The sequence below is a fragment of the Sminthopsis crassicaudata genome, chromosome 3 (assembly GCF_048593235.1).
Source record: "Sminthopsis crassicaudata isolate SCR6 chromosome 3, ASM4859323v1, whole genome shotgun sequence".
Classification (NCBI taxonomy): domain Eukaryota; kingdom Metazoa; phylum Chordata; class Mammalia; order Dasyuromorphia; family Dasyuridae; genus Sminthopsis; species Sminthopsis crassicaudata.
The window spans coordinates 477944364-477971231 of NC_133619.1; the positions used below are offsets into that span (position 1 = coordinate 477944364).

Here is a 26868-nt window from a genome sequence, read left to right on the forward strand (position 1 = left end):
TAAGAGAAAGATAAAATGTAAAAGTTTTTTAAATAAATAGAATAGTAAATTTTGAGAAAGCAGCAGGATTATATGATTGGCTTCCAAATTTATCTAACATGGAAATTCAGACTTAATGTATATGTTAGTAATAAGTTCTCAAAATTGGATTAGTATATTACACATAAATTGCATTGATAATGATAAAGAAAGTGATTTTTTAAAGTATCAGTCTGGTTATTTTAATATTAAAGATAATTAAAAGCTCATCTTATAGTTTGACCCTTATAAATTTTTAAAAGATTCTTTTATCAGGTATAGGATTTAGGTAAGAATAGAAACAACAAATGGTATATAACTTGAAATTTTCTGAAGTTTCAAGATTGAAGAATCAAATTTTTGATTGATGAAATTATATTAAATCAGAATTACCTAGGAATCTCTACATTTGGAGCCAGAAAAGCAGAGCCTCCTTTAAAGCTGTCTTGAGAATAAAGTCTATTGTCCAAGAAAAGATATTTAGGAACCAGATAATTACATGAGACATTGGGATTTAAAATGTGCTGATTAAATGACTATTGAAAATGGGTTGGTAGGATACAAGGAAACTTGATGTTAATTAACAATGGTGATTAATTATTGTATTGTTTTGCATGGTTTATATTTGTTTTCTTGGTTACCTTAATGACAAGTAGATCTCCCTTAACAAAAGTATTCTATTGTGAGCCCTCTAAGTAATTTGACCTGTAACATGACATTAATATAACCTGACTTAATGTTATTATGCAATTATGGGAATTGTGAAAAAAAACTTTATTGCATTGTTTGAAACTAGCCCTGCAGGATTGGGAAACCAGACCATTTTTACATGCTGTTTAGAGACCTTTAAACAGGGACCTGAATTATGCTGACTAGAAACTTAGATCCAAACACTGATGCAAGAAGTTTTCTCATAATTCTACCTCTCAAGCTAAGGGCCTCCATCAGGTCCTTCTACCTACTCCAACAGCTGTCAAATTTGTGGATGTGGACTCCTGGATCATTGAAGAAAGTTCCTAAATGGACAGCAAAACCTCTGGGAATCATTAAATCTATGCTCCTGAGATTGTCCAATATTTTGCAGGGGATTTATTTTTCATGTAAATGTTGATTACAGGAGATTTATATACCTTGTTAAGCCTCAGTCTTGGATTACTCCCACCATTCAGTCTAGAATATTCTTCTGAATGAAGATTAAAAAAAATCACACAACTTCAACCATGCTCCCACCACTCCCAGGCAATCCTTAATGCACTATCACACTCTTCAACACAGATTTTTCAAACCTTTCCATTCTTCATCAAAACTCCCATGATTTCCTGTCAGCTGAGAACTTTGTCTCATATTTCACAGGAAAATTCACAGGAAAAAAAATGAGGCAATTTGCTGTGAAATTCTTTTCCTTTCTTCCCCATCTTATATTACATAATAAACTCCAGAGCTTTTTCTATTACTTCTTGGATCAAATACAAAATTCTTCCCCCTCACCCCTGGCTTTTAAAACCCTTCACACATTTTCCCTCTTCTTGCTTTTTTGCCCTCCACATATGCTGTGATTCAATTATACCAACTTTTCTTCTGTTTTTCATACATTACATTCCACCTCCCAGTTCCATGTTTTTTCACTGACTGTCCCCCAAACCTGAATACTTTCCCTCCTCACCTCTTGGCTTCCCTGGTTAAATTCAAGACTCAATTTAAATCTTCACATCTGTAGGCCTTTACCTTCTCCCATTGCTAAAGCTGTCTCTTTGAGATGAATATTCATTTAATATGTGTATATATATATATGTATATATAAATTTCCAATTTAATATATAACATATATTTATACCTTCTATATAGACATATACATACATGTATGCAAATACAGATATAAAAAATAGGCATACTTTTATAGTAAGTACAATTTTTTGGAAGTTGTCTCACCCTTTAAAATGTAAACTATTTAGAATGTAAAGACTATTTTTGTTGTTTGTCTTTGTCCTTCTTTGCATCTCCAGCACTTAGAAAGTGCTTAATAAATGCTTTGGACTACATAATGGGCTGTAAAAAACCCAGATTAGGAGGTTCTGTTTGTTGCCCAAGAAGCATCATTCTGCTCCTATCATTTGTCCCCACTTGAACATTCTCTTATAGAGTCTCATATGACCTCAATGCTTTAGAAGAGTCTTCAGGACTATATTTTGTTCCATATTTTCTTGATGAGTTTTTGTTTTAATATCATGTTCATTTACAAATATGTTACTCCTGCCACCCTTTCTCAGAGAGAAAGAAAGAGAAAGAGACAGACAGAGAGCTAGAGAGAGAGAGACAGAGACAAAGACAGAGAAAGAGGGAATTTAAAAAGGAGGGAAGCAGTACAGCATAACTGGACAACCTATCAACCAAATCTTATATATACAGATATATGTGTGTGTGTGTATGTGTGTGTGTATATATATATATAAATTTAAATGATGTAGTTCTTTGCAGATGACATGATGGTATACTTAGAGAACCCCAAAGACTCTGCTAAAAAGCTGTTAGAAATAATTCAGAATTTTAGCTAAGTTGCAGGATACAAAATAAATCCACATAAATCCTCAGCATTTTTATACATTACTAACATAATCCAACAGCAAGAGATACAAAGAGAAATTCCATTCAAAATAACAGTTGATAGTATAAAATATTTGGGAATCTATCTACCAAAGGAAAGTCAGGAATTATATGAGCAAAATTACAAAACACTTGCCACAAAAATAAAGTCAGATTTAAATAATTGGAAAGACATTAAGTGCTCTTGGATAGGCTGAGCGAATATAATTAAGATGACAATACTCCCTGAACTAATCTATTTATTTAGTGCTATACCAATCAGACTCCCAAGAAACTATTTTAATGACCTAGAAAAAATAACAACATAATTCATATGGAACAACAAAAGGTCAAGAATTTCAAGGGAAGTAATGAAAAAAAAATTAAGTGTTGGTGGTCTAGCTGTACCTGATCTAGAACTGTATTGTAAAGCAACAGTCACCAAAACCATTTGGTATTGGCTAAGAAATAGACTAGTTGATCAGTGGCATAGGTCAGGTTCACAGGGCAAGATAGTGAATAAAAATAGCAATCTAGTGTTTGATAAACCCAAAGATCCCAACTTCTGGGATAAGAATTCATTATTTGACAAAAACTGCTGGGAAAACTGGAAATTAGTATGGCAGAAACTAGGCATGGACCCACATTTAACACCACATACTAAGATTAGATCAAAATGGGTCCAAGATTTAGACATAAAGAATGAAATCATAAATAAATTGGAGGAACATGGGATGGTTTACCTCTCAGACTTATGGAGGAGGAAGGAGTTTGTGTCCAAGGGAGAACTAGAGACCATTATTGACCACAAAATAGAAAATCTTGATTACATCAAATTAAAAAGTTTCTGCACAAACAAAACTAATGCAAACAAGATTAGAAGGGAAGTAACAAATTGGGAAAACATTTATATAGTTAAAGGTTCTGATAAAGGCCTCATCTCCAAAATATACAGAGAATTGACTTCAATTTATAAGAAATCAAGCCATTCTCCACTTGATAGATGGTCAAAGGATATGAACAGACAATTTTCAGATGATGAAATTAAAACTATTTCCACTCATATGAAAGAGTGTTCCAAATCACTATTGATCAGAGAAATGCAAATGAAGACAACTCTGAGATACCACTACACACCTGTCAGATTGGCTAAGATGACAGGAACAAATAACGAAGAATGTTGGAGGGGCTGTGGGAAAACTGGGACACTGATGCATTGTTGGTGGAGTTGTGAAAGAATCCAGCCATTCTGGAGAGCAATTTGGAACTATGCCCAAAAAGTTATCAAAATGTGCATATCCTTTGATCCAGCAGTGCTACTGTTGGGCTTATATCCCAAAGAAAAACTAAAGAAGGGAAAGGGACCTGTATGTGCCAAAATGTTTGTAGCAGCCCCTTTTTGTAGTGGCTAGAAACTGGAAGATGAATGGATGTCCATCAATTGGAGAATGGTTGGGTAAATTATGGTATATGAATGTTATGGAATATTATTGTTCTGTAAGAAATGACCAGCAGGAGGAATACAGAGAGGCTTGGAGAGACTTACATTAACTGATGCTGAGTGAAACAAGCAGAACTAGGAGATCATTATACACTTCAACAACAATACTGCATGAGGATGTATTCTGATGGAAGTGGATATCTTCAACATAGAGAAGAGCTAATCCAATTCCAGTTGATCAATGATGGACAGAACCAGCTACATCCAGAAAAGGAACACTGGGAAATGAATGTAAACTGTGAGCATTGGGGTTTTTTTTGTTTTGTTTTGTTTTGTTTTTCTTCCCAGATTATTTTTACCTTCAGAATACAATCCTTCCTTTGCAACAACAACAACAAAATTCGGTTCTGCACATATATGTTGTATCTAGGATATATTATAAGATATTTAATATGTGTAGGAATGCCTTCCATCTAGGGGAGGGGGTGGAGGGAAGGAGGGGACAAACTCGGAACAGAAGGGAGTACAAGGGATAATGTTGTAAAAAAAAAAAAATTACCTATACATATGTACTGTCAAAGAAAATATTATAATTATAAAAACTAATAAAAATAAAATTAAATTAAAAAAAAGACAAAGAATATCTCAGGCACAAAAAAAAAGTAAGAAAGAAAGAGAAGAAAAAAAAATGATATAGTCCTATGGCAGACATCGTCCTTTATCTCAGCAAAGAACAACAGCTAACATTATATAACACTTACTATGTTCCAGGCGCTAAGCTGAATGCTTTACAAATATATTTTATTTGTTCCTCACAACCACCCTTTGAGATACATACTGTTATAATTCCCATTAATGGAGGTTAAGCAATCTGCCCAGGATCATACAGCTAGTGAAGGTCTGAGGTAAAATCCGAGTTATATTTTTCTTTTGAATAGTGGCTTGGAGCAACATTTCTTATAGTTGTTGACCACTTGTTGGTTCATGCGCTTTAACCACTTATTCGGTGAGAAACAGCTCTTGGTCTTGCATATTGTGTTAGCTAAACGCTTCAGCATCGTGTTTTTTAATGATGCTTCCTATGTTCACTATTAACATTGAATAAATACGGATTCTGCTTGGAGGGTTTTGTGAAGTTTCTTCTACTCATTCATCTTCTAAATTAATAAATAATGATTTAATCGGGGGAAAAATTTCTTTTTTCTAGAATAAGAGAAAAATAAGGATAGTCAAGGAGACTCTTTCTCGCCGTCCCTTACCTCGGAGGAAGAAGAGGAGGAGCGGGAAGAAATTGTTAGCACTATTTTCCTACTGTTAGCTTCTCATTTTTCATGAGAACGCGTTTATCTGGGCTGCTGATTCCGTTGGCGCGGGCCTAAGAACAGCGCCGCTGGGCAGTTTCGTTATCTAGGCACAGACGGGCGGGACAGGTTGTGTCTGTCCGCAGCCGCCCATCATCTGACCCAGAATGTAAACGCTTCGTGAGAGGCCGCAGTTTTCCCTTCTGTGCTTATTAAATGGGCCGAGATAGCCAGGGCTGACCTGGCCCGTGACCTGGCTGAGTCATCCCATCTGACTAAGGAGTTTGTTTGGTGCAGGGATTGCTTCATTAAAAACAAAAACAAACCCCCCACAAATCGCGCGCTACATCCCTCCGCAGGGCCACGCGAGGCTCAGGCGCAGGTTTACCACCGCTGACACTAGGACCCGAGTCATTTAATCCGTTCCGGCCCTCCTCTCCCATCCACTAAAATCTCCGCAGAAAACACAAACACGCACGCAATTTGACAGGAAGGCGGAGCCCGGCGAGTGAATGACACCTCCCCCGACCAATAGCTGGCATCGGGCAGACCGCGGGCCCAAATTATCAGTTCGAGCTCAGAAAGAGAGCAAAGTTATCTTTGGCACCGCCCGGAGCGCTTCGTTTTGTTTCTTGACACCCCGCCACGCTCCTCCCTCCCTGGCATTGCTCGCAAACTCGGGGCGCGCGCTGGTGCCCCCTCTCTTGTCCGCGGGCGGGGCGACGGCAGGAGGCGGCCGGGGCTCCGATTGGGCAGAGCCGCGGCGCTGACGTCACGGTCTTTGTCGCCGTCTCCTGCGCGAGGGCGGAAAGGGGTGGGGAAGGTTCTCCGTCGGGCTCTGGTGGAATGGGGTAGAATGAGTGACAGCAGAGCTGTCGCGGCCCCGGGGACGAGAAGGAAGTGAAAAGAGCGAAGGGGAGGGGGCAGGGGGGAGCCCACTTTCGGTGCGGGCAGGGGAGGGGCGAACTGAAAGGCAGGTGAGGGGAGCCGACCTCACCGGACAACGCGCTCCGGGAAGACCCCTGGACAGCAGCTCCCGTCCTGACTTGGCTACAGGTGCCAGGTCTACACTGCAAGGGAGACCCGGGCTGGGACCGACCAACCAGACCGCCCCTCTCAAACCACCGCTGCCCCTGCCTGTAATTGTTAGTGCCCCACCTTCGGCTCGCTGGTGCCCCTAAAGAGTGGCCCCGAGCGTCCTAGCGGACCAAGAGGAGTCCTAGCTGACTCCCTTTGGCAGTGTAGACCTGGCCTCACAGACCGGCTGCTTCAGGTGAGGCGGATCTCATCTCCCCCTACTCTTCGTCCTCGTCACCTCCTCCTCCTCTACTCCTCTTCCTCTTCCTCCTCTACACCTCCACCTCCTCATCTTCCTCCTCTTCCTCCTCTATACCTCCTCCTCCTCCACACCACCTTCTCCTCCTCCTCTACATCTCCTCCTCCTCCTCTTCTACACCTCCTCCTCCTCCTCTTCTACACCTCCTCCTTCTCCTCTACACCTCCTCCTTCTCCGCCACACCTCCTCCTCCTCCTCCTCCACACCACCTCCTCCTCTTCCTCTACATCTCCTCCTCCTCCTCCTCTACATCTCCTCCTCCTCCTCCTCTACATCTCCTCCTCCTCCTCCTCTACATCTCCTCCTCCTCCTCTTCTACACCTCCTCCTTCTGCTCTACACCTCCTCCTTCTCCTCTACACCTCCTCCTCCACACCACCTCCTCCTCTACATCTCCTCCTCCTCCTCTACATCTCCTCCTCCTCCTCTACATCTCCTCCTCCTCCTCCACACTTCCTCCTCCTCCTCCTCCTGTTGCCCATGACAAAGACGTGCTCGCATCCCTCCTCACCCCAGGGACAGGTGAGTCTTCTGGCTCAGAGCAGTTTCCATGAGCGCACTGAGAAGCGGTGGTACTGAGCACCAGAGATGAAGCTGGGTCCCTAATACTCCCGGGCTCCTGCCGTGCCTGACCAACAGGAAGACTGGAGCTTGAGGTGAGTTTCAACAATCCTCTTTGAGCACAGATTCTCCTGTAAAAAACAGTCTTTGATGCGAGGGAATGGCAACTATGCCAAGATAAATGTTTGATTGGGCAACGACTATGCCCCGAAGGCCCCTTGTTATATGTTGTGTCATAAAAACTAGTAGGTGAATTAATTATTGAAAATTAAATTTAAAGAATTACAAAAACATGAAACATGATGGGTGGCCAGAGTCCGCCACGGAATTTAATACAAGTTATTTCCAAATATTATTTCTAAAAAGCACTTTCTCCTAAAAATAGAGAATCTGAAATGATGCAATTTACTGAAATTCCTGCTCCTAGATAAAATAACTTCTCCTAAGGTCGTGTCCACTTCCTAAGTTTTCCATCATTTTCCCCCTTTGTTCCACAAAACTTCAACTTCACTTTTGCTTTTTTTAAATAGTGATTTTACTGGTTTATTTATTTTTTTCCCCAGAGAATTAAATCAGATCTTCATCATGAAGAAGGTTTTGTTCATAGAACCTGCCATTTTCCTCAGTGCATTTGCGTTGTCTTTGACCAGTCCACTGACAACACAATACATTTATCAAAGGATATGGGAGGAAACAAGCAACTATAGCTATATAGATAACAGCAATGTTTCTGAATGTGAAGCAAATAAAAGCAATCCAATTTATGAACTCCAAAAGGTAAGTAATAAAAAATGGAATAAAAGAAAATAATGAAAATAATCTATACTTATAAATTAACATGTAATGAAGGAGAAATTTTAGCTATATACTTTCCATTATCAGCAAACATTTGGGAAAGTGGGGATTAGAAGTTAGAAAGTGGGGACACAGACTCTATGCCTGAGCTATTTTAATGCAATTTTATATTCCAGAAATCACTTTCCCATCTAAAGCTGATGGCACTGCATAATCTGGAAACAAAGGACAAAAAAGAAAGACTATGGCAGTTAGTAGAACTCTTAGGCCATTGTCGAAATATTCATTGGCTACATCATAGACATCAATGATTTCTTCCTCAATTTTGTTTCAAAAATGGCTCAATGGAAGAATTTCAAAGAGTAGGAAAAACATGGCTAGTGTGTCCTGTATATCTACACTTGGTATCCAAGAAATAATACTCCTTGGGCATATAAAAAACAGACTCTCTGTAAAAACAAAACCAAAACCAAAACCAATTCACTTAATATTTGACATTTGTATTGGACTAGTAAACTTGGACTCAGACTCAGAAAAGTCTGATTTCAGATCCTGTCTCAGACCCAAAAGAATTGGGTTACCCTAGTCAAATTGGTACAAAAGAAAGACAGACATCTGCGTTTTGTGCCAGAGAACCTGGATTTCTTGAATCCTAACTCTGCTCCTTAATTCCTGTCCTGTGACCTTCATGTCTCTCACTTCATCTTTTGGATCCTTCTTTCTTCATCTGTAAATTGAGGAAGTAGGACTAGTTGATATAAAAGGTTCCCTCCAATTTAAAATTTCAAATTCTAAGTTACCTAGCCTTTGTTTGATCATTAATTTTCTCATATATAAAATGAAGACAATAATAGCATCTTTGTCACAGGGTTGCACAAATGCAGCAATACAAATAAAATATACTGTGAAGCTGCATTACATAAATGGGAGTTTCAGCTCAGGAGGTAAAGATTAGATATGTAGACCTGGGAGTTATCTGCATGGAGATGGTAGTAAAGAGTGGGAAAATGGCGTGTGTGTGTGTGTGTGTGTGTCTTTTTCTTCCTTCCTTTCTCTCTATCTTTTTTATTCTTTCTCTCTTTCAATATTGTACTAAAAGTGAATCTATTAGTACATTCTCCCACTTAGATCTGTCACTCTACATTCTGCCTTCATCTCCTGCCTACTCCAGTAAGTTTCTTTTTTCTTCTTTCCTTCCTTTTCTATTTCTTTCTGTTTCTTTCTCTCCCTTTCTTTGCTTCTTTCTTCTTTTCTTCCTACTTTCCTCCCTTGCTTTTTTTCCTTTCTCTTTTAATACTATACTGAAAGTAAATCTGTTACTACATTCTCCCATTCAGATTTGCCACCCTACACTTTATTCCAATAAGTTTCAGTAATGAAAAACAAAACAAAACTCCTCATATAAGCAAGCTTTTCACTATTGCTGGTCCTTGGAAGACTGATAAGAAACTATTCTTAATTAGGCCTATTACCAACTTCCCTAGCACAACTATTGAAGCTCTTCCCAGGGACTTAAACTGCACTATAAACCTTCGGAACGACCTGCTGACAGAAACTGACTTTTGCCATCTCAGAAGCCATTGCTGCCTATTTTGTCACTCATTTTTGAAGATCCTTCCTAGCTTGTAAATTATTCTGCATAGTTCCCAGTTTAGTATAGGACTTTCTTTGCATTGTGTTCCCCTTAATAATGTTTTTATTATCAATATTTTGGAAAATCTGGCTAAAACATCTTTTAAATCTATTCTTTATTTCTTTCTGGGTGTGTCCCCTCCATAACTGTCAGTGCCCTTCTTAAACACATCTGTCCTTCTCTGGTCTTTTCTAAATCTCAGCCTTCTCTGTTCTTAGGCTTCTTGATCTTTCTCCTTCTGCCTCTAGCTCTCTGTATGTCTCTATTTATGTTTTGCTTATCTTTTCCATCTTTGCTTATCTCCCCAAAATCTGTTTTTCCTTAAACATATAAACATACAAGTACATAACTATTTATACTGAGTAGAGGCCTTATTTAGCATAGTAATTTTTTATATTACTATGGAAAAACTTTTAAATTCAAGTGGTGTTCCACAATTATAGGCATGTTACCGTCTCTGAAGAAGCATTTTGATGTTAAGTAGATATGACACTTGGATTCAAAATTCCTATTCTAAAGATATACTGGCAGTAGGGACTTTGGGCAGTCATTCTCAATGCCATGTGTAACAGGTGATGATATTAAATTAGTAGATAGTTTCCTCAAGGAATTCCTTCTACCAGTGTAATTATTGGTCTGGATTAAACAAAGCAAACACAAAATAAAACAAGCAATACATCTAACAAAACCCAAACCTCTTCTATACTTAACCTATACCAATGGTAATTAAGTCAGAGGTTGAAGCTGATTTGTGGGGTAAAAGTTTTTCTATCCTTCATTTAAATTCAATCTCAAGGAAGCTGTATTGATTTTATCTGAAAGAGAGACAGACACAGACACAGAGAGGAGAGAGACAGACAGAGAGTGCTATATACATATATGTATATATGTATGTATGATTTATAATAACGTTTCTCTATTAAAATGACTCATGGTATCATGATTAGGACTATGAATTTTTAAGAATTATAATAGTGCAGCATGAATTATGTCTCCCATGCCTGAAGTGTACCTTTCCTCCTTTTCTATACCACTTGATTTCTCTGGCTTCCTTCATGATAACTCAAATCTCACATTCTAACAGGAGTTTTTTTCCTGAGTCCCTATTCTCCTATCCTATTATTAGGGCCTTCCTTTCTGAGATTACTTTCCAACTACTCTTTAACTATCTTGCTTGTAACTACTTATTTGTCAGTATTATCTCTCATTATAGAAGGGAATCTCCTTGAGGATAGAGACCTTGTTGCTTTGGTTTTATTTTTAATTTTCTTTGCATTCCTTGTACTTAATACAGTACCTGGCACATAGTAAGCAATTAAGAAATCCTTTATGATTGATTATTTTTTGATTGAAGGTCTACTATGTTGGAAAGTGTTCACATACTAGCCTGGTGATATCGGTTAATCTGAAGTTCAGATGTGGCCACCAGAAAATGAGTTTTTTGGCTGTAGGAATCCATCAATGTATCATTTAAGTGTATGTCATTTGCATTAGTTCAAGAGGATGAAATTATGAATCCTTTAAGTTTTAAAGTTTACTAATAATAATGATTGATTACATTATAATTATTTTTTTCTTCTTTGTAGGAAGTTCAAAAGAAAGCCTCTCTTTTTAGTCTTCAGATGGACTTGAGTGGTTTGATTCCTGGCATTGTGGTTACCTTCATTCTTTTATCCAGCAGTGACCAAAAAGGACGCAAAGGGCCTCTTATTTTGTCTTCTATAGGTGCTCTTGCAAGCAGCATTTGGCTTTGTTTGCTCTCATATTTAAGCTTACCTATCCAACTTTTGATAGCATCCACCTTAATCAGTGCATTTTGTGGTAATTCAACAACTTTTTTGGGAGGATGCTTTGCTTACATAGTTGACCTGTGTAAAGAAGAGAAACAAAAAACTATACGGATAGCCATCATTGACTTAATACTTGGACTTGTTACTGGATTAACAGGACTGTCTTCTGGTTACTTCATCAAAGAACTCGGTTTCGTGTGGTCATATTTTATTACTTCATTGGCTCTAGCCGTTAATTTGATATATATTGTATTTTTTCTTGAGGACCCAATTAGTGTTTCTTCATCTCGGGATTCTTCCATGTCATGGAGTACAAATTTTAAAAGATTATTTTTGAGAGCTTATATGCTTTTTAAAAATGTTCCTGGCAAACAAAGGACTTTGCTCTGTTTGCTTCTTTTTACAATGATTACTTATTTCTTTGTAGTAATTGGGTCATCTCCTATATTTATCCTTTATGAACTGAATTCACCTCTCTGCTGGAATGAAGTCTTCATAGGATATGGCTCATCCTTAGCAAGCATATCTTTTTTGACTAGTTTTCTAGGGATATGGATTTTTTCTTACTGTCTTAAAGATATTTACATGGTCTTCATTGGAATTTTTACCACGACGGGAGGAATGGCATTAGCAGTTTTTGCCAAAACAACCCTGATGATGTTGTTGGGTAAGTTCAAACTCAGTCCTTTGATATAACTACACTGAAAAAGAAAGCTTTTATTATAAAAAGCCCACTATCTATAGTAAGGATGGGATTTAAAATACCACTGGCTCCTTAGAATCAAAACTCAATAGGAGAGGCAAGTTATCTACATGTCCTTTAAATAAAGCTCAGCAAATACCAAGGCAAATTATCAGTAGATCATTCAATGAATCCATTTGCTGAGAAAGATCTAACTTGATTAACCCAAAATTTAAGAAAGAAAAAATTACATTCAATTCATCACCAATTGGACAACTAAAAGAGAATTAATCGAAGAAATTTAAATGCATGAATTAATCTTGCATTTCAGGACTCAGACTTTCAAGAATGCTTGTTTTAGAGCTTTTGTTGTATATTAAAATTGTAGATTACTCCGTGCCAATAAGAGTTTGTTCCAAAATTCTTATTCCATTTTTTGCAGAACCAAAAGTATATGCATTATGCCTAAAAATCAATTAAGGACCTATTATGTACCTAGCACTATACCTTTTCTTTTGATCTTTTTTTGATTTTCTTGAATTACTGTACATAACAACAAATATGTGGTATTTACACAAGTCCTAGCTGATGCTTAAAATATTAATGATTAATGATTATTAAAATAAAATGATTAATGATAAATGATAAAATAAAAAGAGCCAAAATTTAGAGTTGGTAGATCTGCATTCAATTCACAGCTTTCTCTGCAGCTCATTATCTCTATGACCTTGGACATGTTATCTAGCTTTCTTGATGCTCAGGTCCTTCATTTGACAAATGAGGGGTTGGATCAGATTGTTTATTTGAACATGAAAGTAATAAGTGGTTTTTAGATGTATTTATTTTTTCAAACCAGACTAAAAAAACCTAATGCCAGGCACATAGTAGGCCCTTAATATATGTGTACTGATTGTTTCTTGAGCTTAAGATACCTTAAGATTTCAGTGGAATAACAACTCTGAAATTGTAAAGTATGAAACATAGTCACAGGGTGGGAGAGGGAAGTTTGTTTTTAATTATTCACCAGAGATTTACAGTTGGCTAAATCAAGTTAGTCCTAAGGTCAGCAGAATGAAATGCTTTTGGAAGGGGAAAGAATATACTGCAAGACAGAGTTTTGGTTTGGTTTGGTTTTTAGTTAAACATTCATCAGTTTTCTAAATAAATAAATGACTTTCAATTATTTTTCCCTTCCAGTCAGGATCCCTTTCCTCTTTACCTTCATGCCTTTGTCTGTTCTTCGGTCCATGTTATCAAAAGTGGTTCCTTCTACTGAACAAGGTGAGTTTAAAATATGAAAGAGATAGATTGTTCTCACTGTTTAGAGATCTGAGATTCCAGATGACAAAGGATAAGTTTTTATATTTCCTCATGTTCTTCATGGCTTTTAGTTTGGGTTTATCTTTTTCTTACAACCAAACTACATTTTAATCAAGTGGGAAATTGTTAGGGAGAGCCATGAAGACTCTCTATTGGGGGAAGGAAGAGGAGGAAATTTATGGACCTGAAATTTGACTTCTTAAACTGTTATGTCTTGACCCTTGATGGGAATAACATAACTGAATGTGAAATTATGATTTATTATCAGTAAATTGGTTTGTTTACCTAATTTGTATACCTATATATGCATAAAAACTTCTCAGGCAAAAAGGGGTCACAAGTAAAAAAAAGTTTTAAGAAATCCTGGTTTAGATAACCTCCATGAAAAAGCTTCCTTTATTATAGTAGTTCCTCAACTGTCCTACAGTTTATAAAAACTGCCCTGTACTTTATGGGGTACTCAGAGGTAAAGTGATTTGTTCATAGCCCTATATAGATAGCATGTGTCTGAGGAAGAACTTGAACCCAGGTCTTTGTGGTCCTAAGACCAGCTCTCCATCCCCAAGAGAAGTGAATTTCACTTACTAGGCTGAGATTTAAAAATCTACAACTGATATATTTAATTACAATATTCCATGTATATATGAGAAATAGTATGATATGGTAGATAGGAACTTGACTATGCGTTAAGAAAATTTGTCTTATGCCCTGCCTGTGACACCTGCCAGCTATATGAACCCAGTAACCAAATCACTTCTCAATGCCCCCAACCAATTCTCTGAGGTGGATATGTGTGTGGGATGTAGAAGACTCTTACCCAAAATGACTTCTCAGAGATCACTCAGTAGAAACCAGAAAAGTTGTTTATTAAACCTCCAGAGGATGAGCCTTCCCATCATGAGATAAGAAAGAGAAAGCTCGTGGTAGGAGGGCTAAAAAAGTAGTAAAGATACATAACTTTTATACAAGAGATTATATTACAAGTAAGAGAGCAATGAGAAGGGAAGGGGGAGGCATCTAACTGGTTGTTGCTATCTGGAGAAATTGGAATGGAAGATTTTTGTATCCCCAAAATCACCTGATTTCTAGGAAACAGAAAATCAGGCCTTCACACTTACTCAAGCAGATAGTGGTCAAGCTAATAGACTAAATATCAATAAATGTCAAATACTGATAAATGTCATCAGCTTAGGTTAAGTAAATATGTTTATAGTTGGCCAAGGTTCAAGTAAATATGGACCTGCATATATTATACAGGTCATAGGGGAAACACAGAAATAATGAAAATAAAATACAGAAAAAGAATTAACATATTCCTGTAAGTTCTTCACCTTATCTCTCTATTCCACACAGATGGTATTGACCTACTTAAGTAGAAAGAGCTCTATCAATTGATTAAATTATCAGCCTGATTTAGCTTCAATATTTCTTGGAGTTTTAATCTGGGGGTTCTTTCAGGAGATGATTGGTGAATTCTTTCAATGGCCACTTTATCCTCTGTTTCTACCAGATGGCAGTTTTCCTTGATGATTTCTTGAAAGATGATGCCTTTTTTTTTCCATCATTGTTTTCAGGTAGTCCAATAATTCTTTTTTTTTTTCAAGACTTTAAAAATATTTATTAAATAAATTTTCATTTTAAAAATATATCAGAGGAAAACAATAATAACTAAGTATTTAATATCTCATTGTAAGTGACTCAAATAGCATGTCATTATATTAGCCAAAATGCACAAAGTATTAACAGATTATTTATTTTTAAAAATTTTAATTAATTAATCAATTTAATTAATTTTTACAAAAATTTTATGCATAGATAATTTTTCATCATTGACAATTGCAAAACCTTTTGTTCCAACTTTTCCTTTCCTTCCCCCCACTCCTTCCCCCAGATGGCAGGTTGACCAATACATGTTAAATATGTTAATGTATAAGTTAAATACAATATATGTATACATGTCCAAACAGTTATTTTGCTGTACAAAAAGAATTGGACTTGAAACAGTGTACCATTAGCCTGTGAAGGAAATCAAAAATGTAGGCAGACAAAAATAGAGGAATTAGGAATTCTATGTAGTGGTTCATAGTCAACTCCCAGAGTTCTTTCGCTGGGTGTAGCTGGTTCAGTTCATTACTGCTCTGTTGGAACTGATTTGGTTCATCTCATTGTTGAAGAAGGCCTCGTCCATCAGAATTGATCATCATATAGTATTGTTGTTGAAGTATATAATGATTTCCTGGTCCTGCTCATTTCACTCAGCATCAGTTCATGTAAGTCTTTCCAGGCCTATCTAGTCCAATAATTCTTAAATTGTCTCTCCTAGATCTATTTTCAGGTCAATTGTTTTTTAATAAGGCATTTTATATTTTCTTCTATTTTGTCATTTTTTAAAAACAATCCTTGATGCCTCGAGTTATTCATTTCCATTTGTTCAGTTCCAATTTTTAGTGAATTTTCTTTAGTTAGCTTTTTTATCTCCTTTTGCATTTGGCCAATTGTACTTTTAAAGGAATTGTTTTGTTCATTGGATGGTTTTTTTTTTCTATTTCACAAATTCTATTTTTAAGGAGTTATTCTCTTCAGTATATTTTTTTCCCATTTAACCAAATGTATTTTTAAGTTGTTTCTTCAGTTAGTTTCTGTGTCTTCTTTTTCAAACTCTCCTACAAAGCTCTCATTTCCTTTCCCCATTTTTTTTTCAAATCTCTTTTAACATCCTTTTTGAATTCTTCCAAGAGAGCCTTTTGAGTTGGAGACCAGTTCATAATGTCCTTTGAGTCTTCATCTGGAGATGTTTTTTGCCTTTAGTGACTTCAGGGTATGAGATCTGTTCTTTCTAGTCTATAATAGTTTTCTATGGTCAGAGCTCTTTTTGCCTTTTTGCTCATTTTTAAAGATTTAAGTCTGCTCCTAGGACACAAAGGAGATTGCCCCAAGCTTCCTCTACAGGGTGACAGGGGCTTCATGCTGCACTGGTGCTGCAGCAGGCTTCTTTCCTGCACTGGATGGGCCTGTGTAAATGCCACTGTTATGCCAGGATTCATAGCTCACTTTGCTTTCTGTACTTGTATAAGAGATTTCACACATAGTCTGCTTGATTTCGCTGTCTTTGTGAAGCAGGATGCTGCTCTTGCTGCCTATAGAAGATCTTCAACATTACAACCTTAGATTCTGAGCAGGGCCTCTCCACCCTGGGCCTCCCTGCACCATTAATACAACTGTGCCAGGCCTGGGCTGTGCTGCATTCCCCACTACCCAATTGAGACAGACTTTTCCTGAAGTTTTTCCAAAATATCTTCTGCTGTAAATTTGTTACACTCCAAATATTTGTGGGTTCTGTCATTCCAAAATCCATTCATAGACCAAACTCTGTCTTGCAGTATATTCCCTTCCCCTTCCAAAATTCAGTCAGAATCAACATCAATCAGTCTTGATTCTGAGGAAAGCCAGGAAAATCTCAGGCAAAGTTTTGTCTACTTTTTACTATCTTGGCTTCCCCCCTTTCCCTCCCATTCCCCCCATTTAAAAGAAAGTTTTTATATGACTTTGTCAATAATCTAGGAAAATTTTATCATATCATAATTTGTTCTGGATAACAATTTTTTTAGAAGTCTTTTGACCCTTTTAAATTCATATAGCTGCTATAGAGACAGCCAAATGGAATGTGACTAGGAGTCAAGAGGCTCGGACAGTGTGGGCCTGTATGGCTTGGGCAAGCCATTTAACTTGCCTGACTTGTAAAGTGGATATCATAATAGCATCTATGTCCCAGGGTGGTTGTGGGGATCAGATGAGATAATATTTGTAAAAAGTATTTAATCCAGTACCTGGCACATAAAAGGAAATGTTTCATTCCTCATTTATTTAAAAAAAAAAAAGTTTGTTTTTGTGAAAATGTTGTGATTTTAAATCAAACAGCAGGGAAGAAAGGAATGTTACCTACAGGTAACATGCTTTCAATATATCCTCAAGATTCATGGTTCACTTTTATGTTAAAGAAAAAAAAAGGCAGAAAACAGACCATAGTGATCATTGTGGGATTGCTGGGCACTAGACTGCATGGGCAACTCAAATAAGGTTGCCTAGATTAGCTACTTTCCAAGGTTAGCTGTGTGTTCCCTGTCTTCTTAGTCAGTGTCTAATATCATTTAAAACACTTCTCCACAGAAGTTTCACTTTTTAAAAACCATTTTACTTGATGGTTAGTATATACATGTGGTGTGCTTTATGACACATTGCCCATCAAAAATTGAGTCCAAATCAAATGCATAATAATTGACCTAGCATTTTTCAATCTACTCTGCCTAGTAATATTTATGGATGCAACTAGGCATCTAGAAGTTGTTAGAAAATGTTTTCAAGCAACTGAGAAAACTTTCTTTCTTATCAGCTAACTCAAAGAATCATATATATATCTTAGAGTAAGTAACTAGACTTTTGAATTGTATCAAGTAATAATAATACCTGAAATTTGTGTTGAATTGTTTCAGTTAAAGCTGACTCTTCATGATTCATTTTTTGGGGTTTTCTTGGCAAATATACTTGAATAGTTTATTTCCTTGTCAAGCTCATTTTATAGATGAAGAAAATGAGGCAAAAAGGGTTAAGTGACTTGCCCACAGTTACACAGTCAGTAAGTGTATGAGATTAGATTTGAAATCAGGTCTTCCTGACTCCAATCTTGGCAAGCTATCCATTTTGCCACCTGCATTTGACATTTACATATCGCTTAAAAGCTTGCCAATTGATTTATTTACATTATCTAATGAGTCCCAGAACAACTCTTTAGGTTAGACATTATAGGTAATATTGTCCATATTTTACAGATGAGAAAACTAGGTTTCAGAGAGGATTGGTGAATTGCCCATACATAGATAGCAAATGCCATGCTACTTCTATTAAACAGATGTGGAAATGATCCTGAGTCATTTTATCAAGTAGGTGCAATGAATTCTGAGGACCTGAATAGAATCTCTCATTTAAAAATGGGAGCTACAGGAAATAGAAGTTGTTATTGTTCAGTTGTGTCCAACTCTTCCTGACCCCATGGACAACTTGGTCCATGGGATTTTCTTTATAAAAATATGGGATTAGTTTGTCATTTCCTTTCCCAATGGATTAGGCAAACATAACTTAAATGACTTGCCCAGGGTCATACAGTTAATAAATGTTTTAAGCCAGATTTGAACTCAGATCTTGCTGACTCCAAGCCTAGCATACTTATCCACTGAGTAGATAGCTGCCTCTTAAATATGGAATTTAATTTTATCTCCTGAAAACAGCTCTGTGTGTGTGAGACACACACATACACACAGACACACACAGAAATACATTCGTAAAAATCACCAAGATACAATAATAAAGGTTCTTTTTTTTTTAATAGTTCTTTAAAAATTCTTTGCCCCAGGTATAAATAACTTGAATGTTATAAAAAAGCTATTGATAAACAGAAGTTAACCCATATTTTAAGAGACATTGAATGACTAAAAATAATCTCCTCCCGTCTATAAATCCACATGGATTTGCTCCAATTTTGTCATTGCTGTTAGTCAACAAGATTTATTAAGCACTTACTTTGTGGCAGGCTCTCTGTTAAATATTGGGGATTCCAAGAAAGACAAAAATAGTTTCTGCCCACAAGGGGGACCACATTCTAGGGGGAAGACAACATTTAAAAAACTAGGTACATATGAAATATAAAGGATGGCAATGATATTGTAAACCTGAGTGACTGGGGGTGGGGGTTGGGGGGAGAGAGAGATTCTGTTTTGTACATGTTTAGTTTGAGATGGCTCTGGGACATTCATTTGGAAATTCCCTTTAGGCAGTTGGCAATACCAGGTTAGTACCTGGGAGACTACAAATGGATAAATCTGGGAATTCTCTGAACGGAGATGATAACTGAACTGGAGCTGATTAGATCATCAAGGCAGATAGATAGTATAAAGAAAAAAAAGAAGAATCTTAAGAGACACATTCCAACCTGCCTCTGCCATTTCATAATGCTCTGTACAATTTCTGGAGAGATTGAGAGCTATTAGCAGGAGAATTTGGGGTTTACTGAATAAGTAGTCAATATTTCCTACTGGCATATAGTAAGCTCTTAAAAAACCTTTGTTGCATTAACAAACTTCCTAGAGTGGAGAAAAAAGAAGCCAGGATAATTTTAAGATTATTATTTTAAACTAATTTACTGTATATTTTACACTATATGTTATTGGAATAACTTGGCATCTGAGATATGTTTTTTCCAATTCTTATGAAGTTTGGCATTATAAAAGATTTATTTGAGAAATTATCTAATCTAGGGAGAATTTATTAAGCTTATGTTTTTACTATAAAGGCAGCTAGGTAGCAGAGTGGATAGTGCTAAGCAGAGTCAAGAAGATTCATCGTCCTGAATTCAAATCTGTTTTATATATACTCACTAGCTGGATGATTCTGGATAACTCATTTAACTGTCTCATGTTCCCTCATCTGTAAAATTAGTTGGAGAAGAAAATAACATACCACTCCAGTATCTTTGCCAAGAAAATCCTAAGTGGGGTTATAAAGAGTCAGACATGATTGAACAACAAAAATTTTTACTACTTGCCAAATTATTTGGATTTTTTTCCTTTTGTTTCATGCGCTGGCAGTGAACCTCCTCACGATTAGGCTTATCCTGTGGACACAAACCCAGTCTTATCAGTGGGATTCTGTCCATGCTCTAAGCCCTTCTGCTCCATAAGAACCTACTTGTTGTTTTGCAAGATCTGTGCCCTGTTTAATAATAATTACAATAGCTAATATCCACATAGAGCTTACTGTGTACCAGGCACTAAGTGCTTAACAATTACTATCTCTTTTAATCCTTACAACTATGGGGGTAGGAAAAGGTACTATCCCCATTTTTACAAATGAGAAAACTGGGGCAAGTAGAGGTTAAGTGGCCTGCCTAAGCTTATATACACAGAACGTATCTCAGATTGGATTTGAATCCTGATTCCATTTCACCACCTAGTGCCCTATCATTAATATATGAGTGCTTCCCTCAGTGATACAGGTTGCTATCTATATACATCTTCTACTGTGCAACTTTTTGCCTTCCAGATCTGTCATGGCTATCTATCCGACATATTAGAGCTCATCTAGTCTCAACACTGTGAGATGCCAGTGGAGTGAATGGGCTGTCTGTTGCTTCTCTCTTATTCTTATTCCAGGACTCATTCATTTTCTTAATACATCTCCCTGATGACTTCCTTTAAGAAGCCAGCCTGGCTAGTGGGGAAGCTAAGGCTGATGGACTGGTTGAGATCAGTAGCCTGAAGAAGGCTAAGCCAATCAGGTATCCAAAGTTCAGCGATGAGCCCACCACAGTGAAGACCTCCAGATTGTCTAAAGAAAAAAAACCAGCCCAGGTCAGACTGGGTTTGAGACTGTGAACTGCCATTTTACTTGTTAGCTAATGTGAAACAGGGAGACCCAGCTTTTAAATAAAAAACAAATGTTTCCTTTTCTTGTTCAACTCTTTGTTGGTTACAAATAATTGTAACCAATTTATTCTTAGAAGAACTGTTGGGTCTCATGATTTGCAGCTATCCTAGGAAAGCACTGGTATCCTTAAAAACGCTATACAATTTTCTATTGTGTGATTTATCTATTCATAATGTCTGTCTAAGATACGTATGTTAATGGGTGAGCTCATGGGTTTTCTATACAACAGCATATAAGACAATAGACATTATTCATAGTTTTTTTTTTTTTTTTAACCATGTGGGTAAAGGCTAAGTTCTTTTTGAATCGGTATGAATTTAGGAGGCTTTGCAGTATTCTGGGGTTTTAAATAATCTGGACAATCTTAACCACAATGTAATCATGTAGAAGACCTCAACAACTATAGGGAGTCCCTCCCATTTGCAATTTGCACTGGATCTGATTCATGAGAGTGACGAATACTTTTGGCAAGCTGATGTCTCTCTGTTTCAGTGCTTCTTAAATTTTTTCCATTTGCGACCCCTTTTGCCCAAGAAATTTTTATGCCACCTCAGGTATAGAGGTATATAAAATTGGTATGAAAATTGAACATTTATTGATAATAAATTGTAAAGAAATTTGCTTTAAAACAATTCCAATTTTTTGGTATACACATAATTTTAACATTTACTAAAGATGAAAATAAATTTGCATACTAATGAGATAGATGTGCTGGTTTATTTTTACATAAAGAATTAAATCTTTTGATTATTTGATACTGCAGGATGCAGAACATCTTCAACAGCCTTTCCCATTCAGTTACATAACTTTATTTGGGGTTTCAACCTATAGTTTAAGAAGCTTTGCCCTATATTATGCCTTGTTTACTATAATCAAGCAAATGCATTAATGGGACATACTTTGTTGAGAAAGAACATTTTATTCTTTTAGAATAGCTAACAAACAAAAGCTCAGGAAGGTTCCTGGTATTCCATAGAACTTTCAGCCAAACTGTGTTACTGTAAAGATGTAGTCTTCTATGGAATATCTTGAATAGATTAATAAATATTTAAAGAGATAGGAAAGTAGGCACATTTTTATTGTCTCAGTTGCTTTTTATGGGAGAAGGGTAATGGAGCCTCATACTATTTCCAACTATTTGCTACACACTACCTTTTCAAATATCTCAAGACTTGACCACTTAGAAGTTTTTAATAACTTGTGCCTCCTCCGTGTACCTTCTCTGTATATTCTTGGTCTAGCTCATCTTTGTTTTATTTAGTGCCATTTCTACTTCTCACTGTAGAACACTAAAAATATTGGGAAGTTAGAATCCAAATGTGATACTGGCATTGATGGGAAAAAAAAGTTTGTTATGGAAATATTTGTAGATTTTATTCGTTTATGTCTGTTTTTGTTTTCCTTTATAGATACTTAATCCTTAAATCAGACACTTCAGGAAGGGAAATCTGCTTTTGAGACCACTAGAATTTTGCTGGATAGAGATAGAAAAATATTTTAATAGAGTCACATCAGCTTTATCAGTTAATAAATGGCAGAAATGGGATTCAGAATGTGTACTTGGAGGTCAGAGGCAGTGATAAGAATAAGGGTTTCTGGTGGGATTGAAGAAGCTAAGAAAAACAATCTACTTATTTTGTAATTTTTCAGGAAAGCACCTGTTCAAAGTAAAAAGTTATGACCAAATTTATGACTTATTTTGGCTATTTTAATAACTACCCATGACTTTCAAAGACAAACCTGCTATGTATGAAAATCCCTCTTTAGTGAAAAGCATCATAGCAACATTTATGAGAGTTTAATGATCTAAAAGATTCTAAAATCAAGGAATTCAGTAGGTAATTGGACTAGGTATTTTTTGATCCTTTTCTGAACAATTTCATCCCACTGAGTACATTATTTCAATGCAGTTATTTGTTTTTTCCCCAGGTACCTTGTTTGCTTGTATTGCTTTCTTAGAGACGCTGGTTGGAGTTATTGCAGTTTCTGCCTTTAATGGCATTTATTCGGCCACTGTTGCTTGGTTTTCAGGATTCACTTTTCTGCTCTCAGCTTGCCTTTTATTAATTCCAGGAATCAGTCTATGGTATGTCAATATTTAAAAATTGTTTAATTTAAGAATATGAAGTTCAGAATAAGAATGTTAAAGTCTTTTGACCTAGACTATCAATTAATTCACATAATTTGAACAAGTTATGTATTACAATATGCCCTACTCAAAAATTTAGCTTTAATAAATTTGTAATTTTAGAACAGAAAAGATTAAGACATAGATGGTCAGAGATAATAGAAAGAAAAATATGGGGGACACAAATAAGTTAACTATTAGCTCCTTAAATATAGTAAAAATTATTTAATATTTTAAAACCATAGAAAAGAACTTTAATACCTAATTCAACCTTTAACAAATCTTTTAAGCTCTCTTCACTACAATTTCCCTTCTGTGAAATAAGGAGGTTGGAACTTTAATTCTGTTTTGAACATCTTACTCTTAAGGATATTGATTTCATAGAAAATATTTCAAATAACATCCCACGCCTGAACTCAACCTGGACTCTTGACTAAATTTATAAAAACAGATAGTTCACTGGGCAGGCTATCAGGAGACCTGAATTTTCTTTCAAGATCAAGTGTTAGTGGATTTCTACAAGGTGTGCTATCTTTGTATTTGAATATTAAAAAGAAAAGAGTCATAGGTTTAGAATTATAAGACCTTTAGAACACCATTGAATCCAACTCTTTCAACTTATACATGAAGAAGTACAGAGCAGTTAAGGGACTCAACAATGGTCACACAGTTTTAGTGGGATGTAATGTTGGAGGGGGGATTTGAAGTTCTGTCTTATTGACTCCAGTGCCCTGTACCCTATGCCATGCATACATAAATCCTACATGAGAAATTGTTGAAGAATCAAGCTCAGAAGGATGAACATATAAGTAGATTTATATTTCCTTTTGTTTTCCAGATACTCCAAACCATCTATCATCTGGATAACTGACAGCTAGAAAAGAAGAGACTATCTATAGTATTATTGCTATCCAGTGTAGTTTAAAAACAGATATAAAGTCACACTATACCATGGACCTTGAAAATCAGTTAAATAAGCATTGCTATGTATAGATCTATAGATATTATATATATATGTATGTATATTTTTGTATGAAATCCCTCTTTAGTGAAAAGCATCATAGCAAGATTTATGAGAGTTTAATGATCTTAAAAGATTCTAAAATCAAGGAATTCAGTAGGTAATTGGACTAGATATTTTCTGATCCCTTTCTGAACAATTTCACTCCACTGAGTACATTCTTTCAATGCAGTTATTTATTTTTCCCCAGGAACCTTGTTTGCTTATATATTTTTCATACTATATTCAGAAAATTGAATAAACTGTCTCTGCTCCACTGGAATTGGTTTGGCAGAAATGTGCCTGGGACAGGACATCTATAAGAAAGGGAAACTAGTAATTAGAATCATGTTCTAGGATTTTCTTTCTTTTCCCCCTAAGTCTGTAGTTTTTAAGAGGGCAGGCAACATGCTTCAGTCTAATGGCTTAATAGACAAAAAGCCTGGACGGGTTCTTGATTATTGAGATATTGTTCAATTGTTTTCAGTCATGTTCAATTTATTGTGACCCCATTTGGGATTTTCTTAGCAAAGATACTAGAGTGGTTTGCCATTTTCTTCTCCAGACCATTTTACAATTAAGGAAACTGAGGCAGAGTTAAATGACTTATTCAGGGTCAGACATCTACTAAGTATTTGAAGCCAAATTTGAGCCCTGCTTTTCCTGATTCCAGATCTGGAACTCTTATCCATTTTGCCACATAGACACCCAATTGACATATTACATTGGCTTAAAAAAATTAAAATTTTCCTCAGTTTCATTGGAAATGAATCTAATTGGAAGTCATTATTCTTTCTATGATGATGTACTGTATTTTTGTTTTGTTAAACATTCCCAATTACATTTTAAATTTTTTTACATTTAATTTTAATTTTTTCTCTATTACATGTAAACAAAACTGTTTTTAATTGAGCTCCAAATTCTCTTTTCTTTCCTTCTCCCAGTAAGAAGGCAAGCAATTTGCAGTCATGCAAAATATTTCCATATTAACTATGATGAAAAACTTTAAATACATGATATAGAAGTTATCTATGTCAATAATCTAGAGTCTTACCTAAAGATGAGATCAATGAAAAAGGTTTCCTAAAATTTTTTAGCCCCTACAAAGCTAAAATGTGCTTATTAAAATAAGTGTTAGAGATGCTCAGATGGAAAATAAAAGTTGATCCAGCTCTTCTGTCAAATGGGGCAGATAAGGAAACACAGGATAACAGGGTTTTAAATTTGGAACTTGAAAAAAACTTAGAAATCATTGAACACAATTACATTTTGCAGATGAGGAAATTCTAAGCTCACAGGATTTTTTTAAGTCACCCAGTAGGATGGAATTTGAATCAAAGTCTTTTAACTCCTAATCCTGTATTCTATTCATCTTGCTTCCTTCCTTCCTATTCATATGAGCTTTTTTCTTTCATTTTCCTCCAAGATAGTGTCATTTTGAATAAAATATAGTTAACTATGTATGCCTCTGTACTGAATAACTTCATAATATTTTTGACTAGGATAGGTGGAATGTCAATTCTTGACACTCAGTGAATTGTCTTATTTGAAAACATTTTGTTCATTCACTTTTTTTGTTTTTGCAGTGTTATAATGTGTACTAGTTGGGATGAAGAAGACCATGCACTTCTTATAGAAGAATCCAGGGAAGATGTCAACTGAACCACTGATTTTTTACTTATTCATTAGCATTGTCATATGCTCTACCTCTACACTAAATGAAGCGTTGGAGCACATAGTTGTCTACCACACTGTTAACTAACTTGCTTGCTGTTCATAAGAAAATAAGTCCCTATCAACCAGGGACCATGTTTTCATTTTGCACTAATTTTTATGGGATGCCTATCTATACACACTGAGCACTTAGTATTAAGAGTGATGCTTACAATGATGCTTTAATACCAATACAGGGATGGGATTTTTCAATGAGCTGCTGTTTTTTTTTGTTTTTTTTTTTTTAAATATATATTTAAAAAGGGATGTAAAACATAAGGGCCCAAAGAAGCCACCAAAACCCTTAATTGTGAATTCCAATACTGTGATGTGAGTGTTCATCTCCTGAACAAAATACATGCCATCTCTGTACCTTGGGCTTTTCATCTATGTTGTTTATAAGGCAATACTGGCCTATCTCTCAGGGACATTTAGATGAATAATTAATGAAAATAATAAAATGTGACACAGCAGCATTCAGTACCTGTTACGTTTTAAACTGAATAAGTGCTTAACAAATATTTATTGAATTTGTTTCCATTGGCAGTTACAATTTGGAACAGAATGACCCCTAAACTTAGCTATGATTGTGTTATGGCTAACCCAAATTTGGTTAAGTCCAAAATTGACAAGCTTTCTGAGCACTATGGTATTTAAAAATTTTTCCAAAAGTATGTTTTATTAATAATCTTGATTATACTTCAAATTTTGCATATAGGGATGCTTTGAAATGGGAATGTGGGCTTATAATGTGGGCTTGTAAAATAAATTTTAAAGCATTTTGAAAAATAAATTGAAAAATGTGAAGCAACTTCTTTTGTATGACTATATGCTATTCTTTTCTCCAACTTAAAAAAACATTTGAAAAGTAAATTATACATATTAAAGTTTCTTAACAAATTCAACATAATCAGATTTTACAAATCATGTCTATTTTTTAACTTCTAAAACCTTTCATCCATTGCTGCTTAGTCAAAGAATTGCATTTGGAATATTAGCCTGAAGATCATGAGAATGAGGTCTTGATGCCTTTTTGACAGTTTTGGCATCACCTCACAAGAAAATCTCAGATGAGAGATTGGCTAAACAAGAGTA

General features: G+C 35.9%; 2 protein-coding genes across 3 annotated transcripts in view; one reads left to right on the plus strand and one right to left on the minus strand.

Annotated features, from left to right (window-relative positions):
• Positions 1-6630, minus strand: part of MTUS2 (microtubule associated scaffold protein 2) — a 763366-nt gene extending 756736 nt beyond the window's left edge. The window contains exon 1 of one of the 2 annotated variants that reach the window (XM_074303560.1): positions 6499-6630. The gene's annotated coding sequence lies outside the window, so the exon portion shown is untranslated. Of the gene's footprint in view, positions 1-5298; positions 6186-6498 lie in introns of those variants that run through there. The other variant, XM_074303559.1, reaches the window with a different exon arrangement.
• Positions 6174-25986, plus strand: SLC46A3 (solute carrier family 46 member 3). Its single transcript, XM_074303571.1, has 7 exons — positions 6174-6613; positions 7192-7331; positions 7800-8013; positions 11251-12121; positions 13334-13417; positions 22862-23018; positions 25647-25986. The coding sequence occupies exons 3-7, from the start codon at positions 7822-7824 to the stop codon at positions 25720-25722; spliced, it is 1380 nt and encodes a 459-aa protein (XP_074159672.1). The 5' UTR covers positions 6174-6613; positions 7192-7331; positions 7800-7821; the 3' UTR covers positions 25723-25986.
• The last annotated feature ends 882 nt before the right edge of the window (positions 25987-26868 follow it).

Bases quoted from the DNA above. Each gene is read 5' to 3' on its own strand.
- SLC46A3 (XM_074303571.1), top strand. From the start codon at position 7,822: ATGAAGAAGGTTTTGTTCATAGAACCTGCCATTTTCCTCAGTGCATTT. The intron at 12,122-13,333 runs GTAAGTTCAAAC...TTTCCCTTCCAG, and splicing joins AACCCTGATGATGTTGTTGG to TCAGGATCCCTTTCCTCTTT. The intron at 13,418-22,861 runs GTGAGTTTAAAA...TTTTTTCCCCAG, and splicing joins GGTTCCTTCTACTGAACAAG to GTACCTTGTTTGCTTGTATT.